Source organism: Hemiscyllium ocellatum, chromosome 27 (assembly GCF_020745735.1).
Source record: "Hemiscyllium ocellatum isolate sHemOce1 chromosome 27, sHemOce1.pat.X.cur, whole genome shotgun sequence".
NCBI lineage: Eukaryota > Metazoa > Chordata > Chondrichthyes > Orectolobiformes > Hemiscylliidae > Hemiscyllium > Hemiscyllium ocellatum.
In genome coordinates this window covers 11,782,295-11,799,492 of record NC_083427.1, presented here as the reverse complement: position 1 = coordinate 11,799,492, position 17,198 = coordinate 11,782,295, and the positions used below count along the sequence as shown (strand labels likewise).

At 46.9% G+C, this 17,198-nt stretch overlaps 1 protein-coding gene across 3 annotated transcripts; it reads left to right on the top strand.

Moving 5' to 3' along the window:
- Window positions 1–1,854: 1,854 nt before the first annotated feature.
- Window positions 1,855–14,206, top strand: LOC132828612 (zinc finger protein 239-like). Of its 3 annotated transcripts, none has more exons than XM_060845667.1 (3): window positions 1,855–1,907; window positions 4,278–4,363; window positions 13,266–14,206. In XM_060845667.1, exon 3 carries the CDS (start codon window positions 13,387–13,389, stop codon window positions 14,011–14,013), a length of 627 nt encoding a protein of 208 aa, XP_060701650.1. In that variant the 5' UTR covers window positions 1,855–1,907; window positions 4,278–4,363; window positions 13,266–13,386; the 3' UTR covers window positions 14,014–14,206. The 3 variants fall into 3 exon arrangements, with proteins under 3 accessions (XP_060701650.1, XP_060701649.1, XP_060701651.1); XM_060845666.1 differs by having other exon boundaries at window positions 4,250–4,363; XM_060845668.1 differs by lacking the exon at window positions 1,855–1,907 and adding an exon at window positions 3,737–3,757.
- Window positions 14,207–17,198: the final 2,992 nt, after the last annotated feature.

The window sequence follows — 17,198 nt, the reverse complement described above, 5'->3', positions numbered from 1 at the left end:
TGTGCTGTACATCTCTCTGACTCTATGATTCATATGGAGCAACAGACGTCAGGAAGGATGACTTGCAAAGTGATGAATAATTAAACAGATTCGCTGAGTTCTGCTAGAAAAAAGAACACCTCCTCGTTTTTCAATGCACCAGAAACTACAGCACAGTGTTCCACACTAGGGTCACAAACACTGACTGTTTAAGGTGGTAAATGTTCACGCAGATGTGAAGTGTTGCAGGAGGTTTTTGGTCTCCTTACTTGAGAAAGGAGTGTACTGGCACTGGAAGGGATGCAGATGAGGATCTAAATTTTGAACTTAGGTAACAGGTATAGGTAGGTTTTTATTAATCACAAAAACAGTTTTTCAATTTAAAATAATGCCAAAAAAATGGCTGAGAATACTGGTTCAATCCTGTGAACCTGTACTGCTGATTTGCAGAATTAAGCCGAAAGTCAAAGATAAGAGGACAATAGAGTTTTCATAAAATGAATACTGACACATTAATTAACCATTCAAACTAACCTTGAACTGATATATGGCATTACAATTTACATAAATAAGATTTATTTTCCAAGGAATAAAATTGGATTAGCCTGTTGTCAATCATGTTGGCCAATATTATAGTTGATTGGACTTTTCTTGTAAATAAGAACCCTTTCCCAGGAAATATCATTAGATTAACCTGCTGTAACTCGTGTCACCTTATTCTATGTGATTTGTCTTTCTTGTAATTAATACTGTACTATCTCCTAAAAAAAACATATAAATAATGTGTAATTTTCAAATGTAATTGCGCAACTTCACCACGGAACACAGAAGCCTTAACCTCTGGGTTGCTGGATAGAATTGCGTCAAGGTGCCTTAATTCAATAAAGTAATAACCCTTGCTTTTTGAACAGACCGTATTCGTTGATTCTTTTGAGTGATCTCGAACCTAGAGGCCCCTCTTGAGGGGTCATAGATCTTCACAGAAGAGGTTTACTACATTGATTCCAGAGATTGCGCTGGGCTAGGTGGTTAGCACTGCTGCCTCACAATGGCAGGACATGGCTTCGGTTTTTGGCTCGGGCGACTGTCTGTCTGGAGTTTGCACATACTCACTGTGTCTGCGTGGGTTTCCTCCCGGTGCTCCAATTTCCTCTCACAATCCAAAGATCTGCAGGTCTTTGCAGTGGCGGCACGGTGGCACAGTGGTTAGCACTGCTGTCTCACAGCGCCTGAGACCCGGGTTCAATTCCCGACTCAGGCGACTGGCTGTGTGGAGTTTGCACGTTCTCCCCGTGTCTGTGTGGGTAAGGGGTAAATGTAGGGGTATGGGTGGGTTGGGCTTCGGCAGGTCGGTGTGGACTTGTTGGGCTACGTTACCTGTAGCTCAAATTACTTACATTACTTGTAAGTAATCTAATCTGAACTGGCCGGTGGGTGAAACGAGGGCACAGCCCCAAAATTAGGGGGAGCAGATTTTGGACTGAATTGAGAAGGAACACATTCACCCACAGGGTGGGGATTCCCTGCGCAGTGAAGTAGTTGATGCAACTTCAGGAGATGCTTCAAAGGCTAAGAGAGACTTTTATTTTGGAACAGTCAAGGAATTCGTGGTTATGGCGAGAGGGCGGGTGAGTGGAGTTGAGGCCAGGAAAAGATCAGCCGTGATCATGTTGGGCGGCGGAGTAGGGCCATGTGGCCTCCTCCTGCTCCATATAAGTATTTTTATATAATGTTGTGTTGTTGTTGTTATTGGTGGGTGGTGTTGCCTTGGCCATTCTGAACTGAATCCCCAGCATGCCCCGCGGTGAGGGACCCTTGTCCACAAACTGGAGAGCACCGCGCAGGCGTAGTAGCCCACCGGCACGGCGCATGCGCGGGAACCGCTCCTCGCGGCGGACGGACGTCCATTCGTTTTCGCTCAGACCTCGGTGAGAATGAGGCGGTGCTGCGGGACGGTTGGGTCCGGGGTGGGGGAGGGGAGGCATCCCCTGCGCGGCGCGAGCCCAGCAGAGCGGGTTTCTGTTCCCTGCGCGCACGGAGTTGAAGGCCGACCGTTAACCGGAGGCTTTGGCGACGTCTAGGCCTCCGAGCGGGCGCGCTCCCGCCCGCCATCTTTGGTGAGGGAACAGCCGTCTTCCGCGAGGGCGCACGCGCGGCCGCCATCTTTGGTGAGGGGACAGCCGTCTTCAGCGAGAGCGCACGCGCGGCCGCCATCTTTGGTGAGGGGACAGCCGTCTTCCGCGAGGGCGCATGCGCGGCCGCCATCTTTGGTGAGGGAATAGCTTCCTCGGCCAGGGCGCATGCGCGGCAGCCATCGTGGTAGAGGAAGGAGTGGGCGGAGCTTGCTGCCCATTGTTCAGGATGGAGACAACTTGTCCATCAGGCTGCAGCAGCCCTTCCCATGTGATATCTTACTGATGAAGCAAAGGGCATTACAAAAGCAAAGAGGGTGGCCTCCTGCACCCATAAGCCTTAAGGTCTGTGCTCCTGTTCACTCTCATGCAGAACCCTACTGGTTCTCACCTACCACTCCACCAACCCCCGTACACAGCGTATCATCCGCCACCTCCAAACGGACCCCACCACCAGTGATACATTTCCCTCCCCTCCTCTATCAGCGTTCCGAAAAGACCACTCCCTCCATGACTCCCTTGTCAGGTCCACACCCCCCCACCAACCCAACCTCCACTCCCGGCACCTTCCCCTGCAACCGCAGGAAATGCAAAACTTGCGCCCACACCTCCACACTCACTTCCCTCCAAGGCCCCAAGGGATCCTTCCATATCCGCCACAAATTCACCTGCACCTCCACACACATCATCTATTGCATCCGCTGCACCCGTTGTGGCCTCCTCCATATTGGGGAGACAGGCCGCCCACTTGCAGAACATTTCAGAGAACACCTCTGGGACGCCCGCACCAACCAACCCAACCGCCCCGTGGCTCAACACTTTAACTCTCCCTCCCACTCCACCAAGGACATGTAGGTCCTTGGACTCCTCCATCGCCAGAACATAACAACACGACGGTTGGAGGAAGAGCGCCTCATCTTCCGCCTGGGAACCCTCCAACCACAAGGGATGAACTCAGATTTCTCCAGTTTCCTCATTTCCCCTCCCCCCACCTTGTCTCAGTCTATTCCCTTGAACTCAGCACCGCCCTCCTAACCTGCAATCTTCTTCCTGACCTCTCCGCCCCCACCCCCACTCCGGCCTATCACCCTCCCCTTGACCTCCTTCCACCTACCACATCTCCATCGCCCCTCCTCCCTACCTTTTATCTTAGCCTGCTGGACAGACTTTCCTCATTCCTGATGAAGGGCTTATGCCCGAAACGTCCTGTTCCTTGAATGCTGCCTGACCTGCTGCGTGTTTCCAGCAACACATTTTCAGTCTCATGCAGACCAGGGCAGAAACTCACTACAGAGTGGAGATGCTGGTATGGACCGGGTTGTACAAAGTTAAAAATCACACAACACTCACAACAGAGGAACCTCGATTACCCAATCGATATGGGCGGGCGGTGTTTCGTTCTGATAATTGATTATTCGGAAAACTGATTTGACTTCAAACAAACGAAGCCACACTGATCTAACGCTGTGCTCGGCCGGAGAGTTTATTTAAATCTATAATTTTGATGAGTCTGCTATTTAAACAAAAGGCTTTCTGCAAATTGCAGGTTAAACTGAGAAGGACTAAACCCTTGCCCATCGCATAAATATATGACATTCCAGCATTAAACAAGATCCCGAACAGCTTCTGCAACCACAAGAGCACTTGTGAGTTTCCGCTAAACTCAGTGTCGCAATAGGGAGATAGAAGCACCACCTCGTGCATGCATTTACTTCCTCTGCCATGTGTCCGTGAACAGCCGGTAAAGTAACGGGAATAAAGCACATACTCTTACAAAGGGCTCACGTAAATAAAAATCCAGTCGCTGTTGCTTGAGGTGCTTGTGTTCTTTGTTTTGCCAGCGTTTTCACATGTTCTTCAGTGTAGGTAATCCGAATTCACTTACTTCTTTTTATGTCCCGTTTTTAATGGGACCTTGATACCTTGTTTGGATCATCCAAAATTCCGATAACTCATATTTAGTTAATCGGGGTTCTACTGTATTGTGACTCGATGTTATTGCTTGAATCGAGTAATTTCCAACAACAACGGGGAGCATGCTTTGATTGGGAATTAGGAGAGGGGAGACTTAATCACAACAAATTCGAACCAGACGAAATGATTGTCTTTTCTGATTTTTTTTTAATCTGGACTGACAGTGATGGATGTTGCAAAATTCCTTCGCAGGAAATTACTTGCGGACAAGAAACAGAAACTAAGCATCTCATAAAAACCTGACAAGAAGCAAGCGATTCCACCGTCGGCCTTTGCAAGTAAGTGTTGAATTCCAGATCATAAGCAAGTGCTGCATAAAACCTTTCCTCATGCCTTCCCTGTGGCTGGTTCCCCGAATTTTCAATCCGTGCCCCTTCCCGTTTTATTATGACCAACCAACAGGAATAACTTTTTCAAAGTTGGGGGCGCCATGGTGGCTCAGTGGTTAGCACTGCTGTCTCACAGCGCCAGGGACTCAGGTGCAATTCCCGACTCGGGGCGACTGTCTGTGTCTGCGTGGGTTTCCTCCGGGTGCTCCGGTTTCCTCCCACAGTCCAAAGATGTGCAGGTCAGGTGAATTGGCCATGCTAAATTGCCCGTAGTGTTAGGTGCATTAATCGGGGCAAATGTATGGGAATGGTTCTGGGTGGGTTGCTCTTCAGAGGGTCAGTGTGGAGTTGTTGGGCCGAAGAGCCTGTTTCCATGCTGTATGGAATCCAAAACAAAACTACTGTATGTTAATCTGCAACTGAAATCCCTCATTTCATGAACTTTTGTGGCAAACCTGTTTTACCCCATCTCTGTGCCCCTCCAATCCCACACGGTGTGCGGTGGTTCCTGATTTGGACAGACCCTGTGTGTGATGTCATCGCGCAGTGACATCACCCACTAGTGGGGATTTCCTCAACGGGAAGATTTTTCTCTGAGTTCGGTGTTTCTGATATCTTTCCAACTGCAGGCCCCAGCAGGAGATTTTAATATTGAATACTGTGGGATTATTTATGTGATCAATATTTATGAGCATTCATCATCACTTTTGAGGTTTCTCCCATTTACCTGTGCTCCTGTTCTCTGAGAAATTCTGTGGCTGAAGGGTTGGAGTTGTTCCTTCACTGTCGATCTGAATCCATGACCCTCTGTTTGCTTGTGCCTCCTCCCCGATCATCTTTCAGCCATTGAATTAACTTCCTCTGTCTCTAATAATGCATGTGTTTCATCTCTCTTTGGTATTTCACTGAGACTTCTGCTGACAGTGTCTAAGTGAGGCTTCCATTGTTGCCTTTCAAGCTCGTAGAGTCATAGTGATGTACAGCAGGGAAACAGACTATTCAGTCCAACTCGTCCATGCTGACCAGATGTCCCAACCCAATCCAGTCCAACCTGTCAGCACCCGGCCCATATCCCTCCAAACCCTTTTTATTCATATACCCATCCAGATACCTTTCAAATGTTGCAATTGTACCAGCCTTCACCACTTCCTCTGGCAGCTCATTCCATACACGTACCACCCTCTGTGTGAAAAAGTTGCCCCTTAGGTCTCTTTTATATCTTTCTCCTCTCACCCTAAACCCACACCCTCTAATTCTAGACTCCCTCACCCCAGGGAATAGACTGTCTGTTTATCCTATCCATGCCCTCCATGATTTTGTAAACCTCTATAATGTCACCCTTCAGCCTCCGACACTCCAGGGAAAACAGCCCCCTATTCAGGCTTTCCCTGTAGCTCAAATCCTCCAAACCTGGCAACATTTTTGTAAATCTTTTCTGAACCCTTTCAAGTTTCACAACATCTTTGCAATAGGAAGGAGACCAGAATTGCATGCAATATTCCAACAGTGTCCTAACCAATTTCCTATAGAGCCGCAACATGACCTCCCAACTCCTGTACTCAATACTCTGACCAATAAAGGAAAGCATACCAAACGCTGCCTTCACTATCTTATCTACTTGCACCTCCACTTTCAAGGGGGTATGAACCTGCAGGTCTCTTTGTTCAGCAACACTCCCCAGGACCTTACCATTAAGTGTATAAGTCCTGCTAATATTTGCTTTCCCAAAATGCAGCACCTCGCATTTATCTGAATTAAACTCCATCTGCCAGATCTCAGCCCATTGGCCCATCTGATCAATATCCTGTTGTGATCAGAGGTAACCCTCTTCGCTGTCCACTACACCTCCAATTTTGGTGTCATCTGCAAACTTGCTAACTACACCTCTTACGCTCACATCCAAATCATTTATATAAATGACAAAAAGTGGAGGACCCAGCACCGATCCTTGTGGCACTCCACTGGTCACAGGCCTCCAGTCTGAAAAACAACCCTTCACCACCACCCTCTGCCAGTTCTATATCCAAATGGTTAGTTCTCCCTGTATTCTGTGAGATCTAACCTTGCTAATCAGTCTCCCATGAGGAACCTTGTCGAATGCCTTACTGAAGGTCATGTAGATCACATCTACCACTCTGCCCTCATCAGTCCTCTTTGTTACTTCTTCGAAAAACTCAATCAAGTTAGTGAGACTAACAGAGTTCTAGGGTACACCTGATCAGGTCCTGGAGATTTCCCAGATTTACCACTTTTATGCATTTCAAGACATCCAGCACTTCCTCCTCTGTAATATGGACATTTTTCAAGATGTAACCATCTATTTCCTCACATTCTATATCTTCCATATCCTTTACCACAGTAAATACTGATGCAATATACCCGTTTAGTATCTCCCATATTGTCTGCGGCTCCACACGAAGGCTGCCTTGCTGATCGTTGAGGGGCCCTATTCTCTTCCTAGTTACCATTTTGTCCTTAATGTATTTGTAAAAACCCTTTGGATTCTCCTTAACTCTATTTGCCAAAGCTATCCATGTCTCCTTTGTGCCCTCCTGATTTCCCTCTCAAGTATGATCCTACTGCCTTTATATACTCTTATAAGGATTCACTCGATCTATCCTGTCTATACCTTACATATGCTTCCTTCTTTTTCTTAACCAAACCCTCAATTTCTTTAGGCATCCAGCATTCCCTATACCTCCCTGCCTTTTCTTTCACCCTGACAGGAACGTACTTTCTCTGGACACTCGTTAACTCATTCCTGAAGGCTTCCCATTTTCCAGCCGTCCCTTTACCTGCGAACATCTGCCCCCAATCAGCTTGTGAAAGTTCTTGCCTAATACCATCGAAATTGGCCATTCTCCAGTTTAGAACTTTAACTTTTAGATCTGGTCTATCCTTTTCCATCACTATGTTAAAACTAATAGAATTATGGTCGCTGGCCCCAAAATGCTCCCCCACTGACACCTCAGTCACCTGCCTTGCCTTATTCCCCAAGATTAGGTCAAGTTTTGCATCTTCTTCAGTAGGTGCATCCACGTACTTAATCAGAAAAAATTCTTGTACACGTTTAACAAATTCCTCTCTGTCTAAACCCTTAACACTATGGCAGTCCCAATCGATGTTTGGAAAGTTAAAATCCCCTACCATAACTACGCTATTATTCTTACAGATAACAGAGATCAATATGATCTTTCACAGTCAGGAAAGGCTTCTTTCCTGCACTATAGTCCATTTGTCTTCTACTACTTAAATTAATAATCAAATTCTACGCTACCTTTATTTTGGCATCAGATTTGCAAATCACTTTAAATCTGTTGTTGATCCTTTTACAAATCAGAATAGTTTCTCCCTGCTGAATCAATCCAGACCACTCATTGTTTTAGAATATAGAACATTCCAGCGCAGTACAGGCCCTTTGACCCTCAATGTTGCACCGACCTGTGAAACCAATCTGAAGCCCATCTAACCTACACTATTCCATTCTCATCCATATGTCTATCCAGTGACCATTTAAATGCCCTTAAAGTCTGCGAGTCTACTACTGTTGCAGGCAGCATGTTCCACGCCCGACTATTCTCTGAGTAAAGAACTACCTCGAATATCTGTCCTATGTCTGTTACCTCTCCATTTAAAGCTGTGTCCCCTCATGCTAGCCATCACCATCTAAGGAAAAAGGTTCTCCCTGTCCACCCTATCTAACCCTCTGATTATCTTGTATGTCTCAAAGAAGTCGCCCCTCAACCTTCTTCTTTCTAACGAAAACAGCCTCAAGTCCCTCGGCCTTTCCTCGTAAGACCTTCCCTCCATTCCAGGCAATATCCTGGTAAATCTCCTCTGAACCCTTTCTGAAGCTTTTACATCCTTCCTATAATGCAGTAACCAGAACTGTACACAATATTCCAAGTGTGGCCGCACCAGGGTTTTGTACAGCCGCAGCGTGACCTCATGGCTGTGAAACTCAATCCCTCTATCTATAAAAGCTAACACACTGTATTCCTTCTTAACAACCCTATCGACCTGCGTGGCAACTTTCAGTGATCTATACCTGGACACCGAGATTTCTCTGTTAATCTACACTACCAAGAATCTTAGCATTAGCCCAGTACTTTGCATTCCTGTTACTCCTTCCAAAGTTTTTTTGTCCAATGTGTTGTACCTTCCTCTCATGCTGATAGATAAGAGACGCTGAATTATTCATAAGTTGATGATTTAGGAATGTCCAAATGTCACATGTTCAAATACAACAAAAATTCAAGGCAGCTAACTCCTTGGGACCTGATGAAGTGTATCCCAGGACTGTGAGGGACGGTAGGGATGAAATTGCGGAGTCCATGGTGGAGATATTTGTAACATGGGTGAAGTGCCCAAAGATTGGAGGTTGGCTAATGTTGTGCTATTGTTTAAGATAGGCTGCAGCGAGAGCTACACCGTTGAGCCTAACATCTGTGGTGGCCACGTTGTGAGAAGGGTTTCTGAGAGACATGATCTGCAGGCATTTGGAGAGCCAAGGACTCATTTGGGATCGTCACCTTTGCTTTGTGTGTGGGAAATTGTTTCTCACAAATTTGATGGAATTTTTTTTTAATGCATGACCAAGACAGTAGATGATGGTAGTGCGGTAGAACATTGTCTACATGGGCATTAACAAGGTGTTTGACAGGGAATCGTTTGGTGTGTTGTTGACTACGGTTAAATCTCTCAGGATTCCAGCAGAGCTGGCCATTTGGATATAAAATTGGCTTGAAGCTCGAAGACAGAAAGTGGTGGTAGAGGGTTGGTTTTCAAACTGGAGACCTGTGACCAGCTGCGTCCGCTGTTCTTCGCAATTTCTACAAGTGATTTAGATGTGAATTTAGGGGGTATGGTTAGTACATTGGTGGATGACACTAAGATCAGTGGTATAGTGGATCATGCAGAAGGTTATCTGGGAATACAATGAGCTTGGTAAATTGGGCAAGTGGGTTGAGGAATGGCAGATGGAATTTAATTTTGATAAATGCATTGTATTGCATTTTGTTAGATCAGACCAGGGCAGGACTTACCCAGTCAATGGCCAGACCTGGGGAATGTCATGGAACAAAGAGATCTCGGGGTACAAGCTCATTGTTCCTTTAAGTGGAGTCACAGGTAGACAGGATGCTGGAGAAGGCCTTCAGCATGCGTGTTTTCATTGGGCAGAGCATTGAGCATCGGAGTTGGGACGTCTTGTTGCAACTGTGCAAGAGGTTGGTAAGGTCACGTTTTGGAGTCTTGTGTGCGGTTCTGGTCATAGAGTCATAGAGATGTACAGCACGGAAACAGACCCTTCGGTCCATGCTGACCAGATATCCCAACCCAATCTAGTCCCACCTGCCTGCACCCGGCCCATATCCCTGCAAACCCTTCCTATTCATATACCCATCCAGATGTCTCTTAAAATTGCAATTGTACCAGCATCCACTTCCTCTGGCAGCTCATTCCATACACGTACCACCCTCTGCATCAAAAAGTTGCCCCTTAGGTCTCTTTTATATCTTTCCCCTCTCACCCTAAACCTATGCCCTCTAATTCTGGACTCCCCGACCCCAGGGAAAAAGATTTTGCCTATTTACCCTATCCATGCCCCTCATAATTGTATAAACCTCTATAAGGTCACCCCTCAGTCTCCGAAGCTCCAGGGAAAACCGCCCCAGCCTATTCAGCCTCTCCCCATAGTTAAAATCCTCCAACCCTGGCAACATCCTTGTGAATCTTTTCTGAACCCTTTCAAGTTTCACAACATCTTTCTGATAGGAAGGAGACCAGAATTACACACAATATTCCAAAAGTGGCCGAACCAATGTCCTGTACAGCTGCAATATGACCTCCCAACTCCTGTACTCAATACTCTGACCAAACACTGTCTTCACTATCCTATCTATCTGCAACTCCACTTTCAAGGAGCTAGGTCACCCTACTATAGGAAGGATATTATTAAATTAGAAAGAGTGCAGAACAGATGTACGAGGATGTGACCTGAACTGGAGGGTTTGACTTATATGAGAAGCTGGATAGGCTGGGACTGTTTTCCCTGGAGCGAGGAGACAAAGAGGCGACCTTATTGAGGTCTACAAAATTATTCGAGGCATAGATAAAGTGCTCAGCCAACAGCTTTTCCCCAAGGAGGGCAGTCTAAAACTGGAGGGCATCGGTTTAAGTTGAGAGGGAGAGATACAAAAGGGTCCAGAGGGGCTTTTTTTTTCCACACAGAAAATGGTGATTGTCTGGAATGGGCTCAGACGTGGTGGTGTGGGCAAATAAATGTTCACATTTGAGAGACATTTGGGCAGGTAGGTGATGGAGTAGGGATGGAGGGATATGGACCAAATGAAGGTGAATGGGATTGGATGAATTGTGAAAAGTGGGCAGCATAGACACGTTAGGCCGAAGGGCCTGTTTCCACTCTGTAAAGATCTATGACTTTATAATGTTTCAAGGCAGTTCACAAAAATGTTAGATGGTAATGTCCGACACCGGGCCACATAGTTAGGGCAAGTGACCAAACATTTAGTATTATAACAAGGTATGAAGGAACGTTTTAAAGGGGGAAAGTGAGGTAGACAAATAGGGAGGTTTAACGTGAAGAATTCAGAACTTGTGGCCTTGACAACAGAGGGAACAAGACTTCTAGTGGAGTGATTAATAGCTGGCCGGCTGGATATTAGTATAGATACATCTAGAGATATCAAGGGACTCAAGGGTATCACAGCAGATGAGCTGAGAGACGGGCGGGAGGGGGAAGTCAGGTGATGTTCCTGAAGTGGAATTGGGCCATCTTAGATTAGACTATCTACAGTGTGGAAACAGGCCCTTCAGCCCAACAAGTCCACACCGACCCTCTGAAGAGTAACCCACCCAGTCCCATTTCCCTCTGGCTAATGCACCGAACACTCTGGACGATTTCGCAAGGCCAATTCACCCCATGCCTGCACATCTTTGGCCTGTGGGAGGAAACCGGAGCACCCGGAGGAAACCCATGCAGACGCGGGGAGAATGTGCAAACTCCACACAGTCACCCAAGGCGGGAATTGAACCTGGTGCTGTGAGGCAGCAGTGCTAACCACTGAGCTACTGTGCCGCCCAAAATCCTGCTGATAATGGAGATAGATGGTTAGAAGCTTAACTTGGGGCAAAATATTCTCCATTGTGAACAGTCTGGTTCAGCTTCAGACAGTTATCGGGAGAGAGATGGAATGAATGGAGTTTGTAACAGGGAGTGGGGAAGAATGGCTGCAATCTTTGCAAATATTTGAAAGGAAGAAATTTCTGCTCCCCCAGTACCTGATGTTAGACAGGTCAGGACAGTGTGTGACTGGAAGTTGATGGTGTTCATAGACATCTGCTATACCAGTCCTTCTAGATGTTGGAGTTGGAAGTTTGGGGAGGTACTGTCAATGTTTATTTAGACCCACACAATATCTCTCTCCTTCACTGTCTGCCTTCTCTATCTCTATCACCTCCTGTTGAGGTCAAAGCATTGTGTAGGCTGTGAGTGGTTTGTAGGCTTCCCCCCGCTGAAGAACGTCAGTGAACCATTTGTCTGTTTTGCAATCACAAGATGTAGGAGTCGATGTTCATCTGTTCTGCTACAGCCATCAATGTGATCATGTCCTGTCTGATAACCCTCAACTCTATTTTTTTCTGCCATGTCTAACCTGTCAAGTCCCCTAAGAATCTCGTAGCTGTCAATAAGGCTGCCTATCATTGGTTGATAATCCAGTGAATACGGGGCCACTTTACTCAACCTCTTGTTGTAAGATAGACCCTCCATACCTGGTCAAGAGTGTGGTGCTGGAAAAGCACAGCAGGGTCAGGCAGCATCCGAGGAGCAGGAGAATCAACATCTTGGGCAAGAGCCCAGGAAGGACCTTTACCCGAAACATCGACTTTCCTGCTGCTCGGATGCTGCCTGAACCTGCTGTGCTTTTCCAGCACCATGCTCTCGACTCTAATCTCCAGCGTCAGCAGTCCTCACTTCCTCCAAACCCGGTGTCGGCCGAATGAACCTTCCCTTGATGACCTCCGATGCCAGTATATCTTGCCTGAGAAAAGAGGCACCAAACTCTTCACGGTATTCCAACTGCGGTTTGACGAGTGCCTTGCATCGTCATACCAAAAGCTGTATACTTTTATGCTCACCTCCCATTGACTTCCCTGTTACCTACTGAATGTAGATTTTTTTTTGTGATTCACGAACAAGTCCTCCTAAATTGCTTTTATTCCACAGCTTTCTGCAGACTTTCTCTGTTGAAGTAACATTCATCTCGATTGTTTCTGTCGAATTTCAAAACCTCACATTTTCCCACATTATATTGCATACGGCAAGACTTTGTCTGCTAAACTGACTTGGTTATGTTGCACTGGGGACTTTTTGTGTCACCCTTAGCACTTACTTGCCCAACTAATTTTTGTGTCACCTGCAAACTTGGCTGTGGTACACTGACTTTCTTCATTGGAGTCCTTAACGTGAATTGGCCCCCCCAGTACTGATCCCTCTGGCACTCCACTAATTACCGGTTACCATCCTGAAAACTTGCCCCATGTTCCAACGCTGTCTGTCATGGCTTGGTTTGCCATTCATGGAGCTACGGTAATATACCACTTCCAACATCATGAGGTCTGATCTCATTAAATAGCACAGTGTGTCGGATCTGACCAAAAGCATTCTTCAGTTCAAACGTATTAGAACCACCGCTTCCCCGTTAACAATCCAGCAGCTTTCGTGGTCACGCATTCCTAATTTGGGCCCCGCAAATAACCAGATTCGGCTTTTCCCCCGCAATATGTTTTGCATTGTGGGTCTTTGCTCACTCGATTTACTCTGTTTTAGATCAGTTTCACACGGCGTTAGTTGGGAGAGGATTTGTCGTTTGGAAACCGAAACCAAACACCACATCCGGATCTGATGGAGTCCGGATTTAGTCCAACCTGAATATCGTCGGATTTTGAGCATGGAAGGAATAGGCGCCGTTCGCAGCGGGGAGAAACCGTACCTGTGTTCCGTGTGTGGACGAGGCTTCAGCCAGTCGTCTGGCTTAACGAGACATAAATGCAGCCACACTGGGGAGAAACCATGGAAGTGTGGGGACTGCGGGAAGGGGTACCGATCCCCATCAAAGCTAGAGACTCATCGACGCAGTCACACTGGGGAGAGACCATTCACCTGCTCCACGTGTGGGAAGGGGCTAACTCAGTTATCCAGCCTGCTGGCACACCAACGGGTTCACACCGACGAGAGACCGTTCACCTGCTCAGACTGTGGAAAGGGCTACAAAAGTTCCGGGGACCTGATTTGCCATCAACGTCTTCACACTGAGGAGAGACCCTTCAGGTGCTCTCACTGTGGGACTGGCTTCAGGCGATCAGCTCATCTCACTGTACACCAGCGGGTTCACACTGGCGAGAAGCCGTTCGTCTGCTCTGTGTGTGGCAAGGGATTTACCCAGACCTCCACCCTGCTGACACATCAGCTGGTTCACACTGGGGAGAGACCGTTCACTTGCTCCACGTGTTGGAGAGGATTCACAACCTCATCCCACCTGCTGAGACACCAGCGAGTCCACAAGGAGCAGCAGTGATTGGATCGTGCTGTGAATCACATCCAGGATTACCCCATGTTTATCATGGACTGTGTCAGGTGATGTGACTGAACTTCAGCCCTGATAAAGGGGTTAATATACTAGATAAAGGCTAAATATATCAACTTTGGTACAGAGTGTCAAGTCTTTTTAATATGTCTAACTACACCTTCATTACTTTTGAAGATTCTTCATCTCACTGTCTCCTCCATCCTCACACCAACGACAAGTGGATGGATTGTCTTTGGCACTTTAATTGAGACAGCCTCATCAGTTGCTTCTATTGGTATCCTCCTGTCCACAGCCAAACTGTGTTGAAATGAGCTCCTTATCCACACTGTGAAACCACGTGTTTCACCATGTTCTTGCTCATTTCCCTTCATTTACTATCGGGACTGACCTTGTCCCCGCGACCCACTTCCTCTTCCCTCAGTCCCGTGCTAAATTGCCCATCGTGTGCCGGGATGTGCAGGGTGGGTGGGGTTAGCCATGGGAAACGCAGGGTTACAAGGGTAGGGCGTGTGGTTTTGGATGGGATGTTTAAAAAAGAAGATAGCACGGTGGCTAGCGCCGCTGCCTCACAGCACCAAGGACCCGGGTTCGATTCCAACCTCAGGGGAATGTCTGTGTGGAGTTTGCATATTCTCCCCGTATCTCTGTGGGCTTCCTTCCATAGTCCAAAGATGTTTAGGTCAGGTGCATTGGCCATGCTGAATTGCCCACAGTGTTAGGTGCATTAATGAGAGGGAAATGGGTCTGGATGGGTTACTGTTCGGAGGGTCGGTGTGGACTTATTGGGCCGAAGGGCCTGTTTCCACACTGTAGGGAATCTAATCTAATCATGTTGCCCCTGAACTACTGACACCATCTGCCAAGTTGCTCTTGTTCATAGAATCCATACCCATCCAGACCCACTCTGTTACCCCTATTACTTGATATTTCCCCCTGACTAATGCACCTGACCCACACATCCCTGAACACCATGGGCAATTTAGCATGGCCAATTCATCCTAACCTGCATGTCTTCGGATCGTGGAAGGAAAGTGGAGCACGTGCAAACTCTACACAGTCACCCAAGGCTGGAATCGAACCTGTGACTCTGGCGTTGTGAGGCAGCAGTGCTAACCACTGAGCTGCCCCTGATACTCTTTACGGTTGTCTGTCTCAGGAACAGACCCAAATCCCTATCCCCTTGCTGTCATCAACCCCTTCTCAATGTGAAAGCAGAACTTTGGCTTCTTGCATTATAGGAAAAAGTGAGGTCTGCAGATGCTGGAGTTCAGAGCTGAAAATGTGTTGCTGGTTAAAGCGCAGCAGGTCAGGCACCATCCAAGGAACAGGAAATTCGACGTTTCGGGCATAAGCCCTTCATCAGGATGAAGGGCTTATGCCCGAAACGTCGAATTTCCTGTTCCTTGGATGCTGCCTGACCTGCTGCACTTTAACCAGCAACACATTTTCAGCTTCTTGCATTATACCTAACCTTCATCCCATCTCAACTTTACTCTTTCTTCTCAGAACATTATGGCTTGTTCCAAATCTGTCCATTGTTCCCAGAACGCTTATATTTCATAACCCTCAATCAGAGTGTTGCCCCTATCACACGAGTAAACGTTTTGTGAAGTCAACATTCACTGCTGCTGTAATTGATGAAATTCCACACAGATATTCGTCTGAGGTGGGAATCGAACCCAGGTCTCTGGCACTGTGAGGTAGCAGCAGTAGCCACTATGCTGCCCAACGAAGCTAAAGACGCTGAAACCTTTTCCCTAATTCTCCTCCTCCTTTATGTTATTCTTTAGAACTGACCTCTTTGACCATAAATGCAAATTAGAGGTCCTCACCTGGCCATATTTTGCAATGTGGATTCCCCAATTTCCTCATAGCCCCTCCTTCCACACCTTCCCCCCCCCCCGCCACCTTATCCCAGTTCCAACCTTCCAACTTGGCACTGTCCTCATGACCTGTCTTACTTGTCCACCTTCCTTCCCACCTATCGGCTCCAGCCTTCTCTCTGACCTCTCACCATCACCCCCACCTCCATCTGCCTATTGCACTCTTAGCTACCTGCCCCCCCTCCCCCCCCCTCCATTTATCTCACCACCCCTTTGGCTAATAAGCCTCATTCCTGATGAAGGGCTTTTGCCTGAATCGTTGATTCTCCTGCTCCTCGGATGCTGCCTGACCGGCTGTGCTTTTCCAGCACCGCACTCATCAACTCCGATCTCCAGCATCTGCAGTCCTCACTTTCTCTGTTTATTGCCATAACTTTACCATCGCTGAGGATTTAATCTGTACCTTTTAGCGAACAGCATCATGATAGCACCTTCAACATACAGAATGCAGCAATTTAGGAAGAGTGATTAATTCTGAAAATAGACACATTTTAGATTAGATTCCCGACAGTGCGGAAACAGGCCCTTCGGCCCAACCAGTCCACACCAACCCTCCGAAGAGTAACCCATCCAGTCCCATTTCCCCTGACTAATGCTTATAACACTACGGGCAATTTAGAATCGCTAATTCACCTGACTGGCACATCTTTGGACTGTGGGACAAAACCAGAGCACCCGGAGGAAACCCACACAGACACGGAAAATGTGCAAACTCCACACAGACAGTCGCTCGAGGCTGGAACTGAACCTGGATCCCTGGCTCTTTGAGGCAGCAGTGCTAACCACTGTGCCATCCCCTTTTACAAAAGCCTTTCGTCTTGCTCTTGTTAGAACATTCACAAGAAGTACCAATGGAAAGGGGAACAACATTTTGTACTTTTGTTTTAGGGAAATATCTGTTTTAATGAAGCCATATAAACATCTGAATTGTGTACATAATTTTTATATACAGTACACAAGGTCGATATTGGTATAAAACAATTGGTAGGAGACTGCAAAGGCCATTTCTCAAAAATATCCACAATCAATAAGCTATTTACAATCACTCAAATTATATCAAAGACGAGGTGGGGAGAAATTGGACCTTTTTTGATATAACTTTGAACTCTGGTTTCGCCCCTTTCAGGAAACCTTAGTTTTACACACAGTGTTACAGAATCACATGAACGTTGACAGTACATAAAATGAAATGCTTTCCTTTTCCCTCAGTGCAATGCTTGGAATTACAGCAGGTAAAGCAGATGACTGACTGTCACCTCCCTCTTGGTGTGCTTATTGTGATGTGGATCA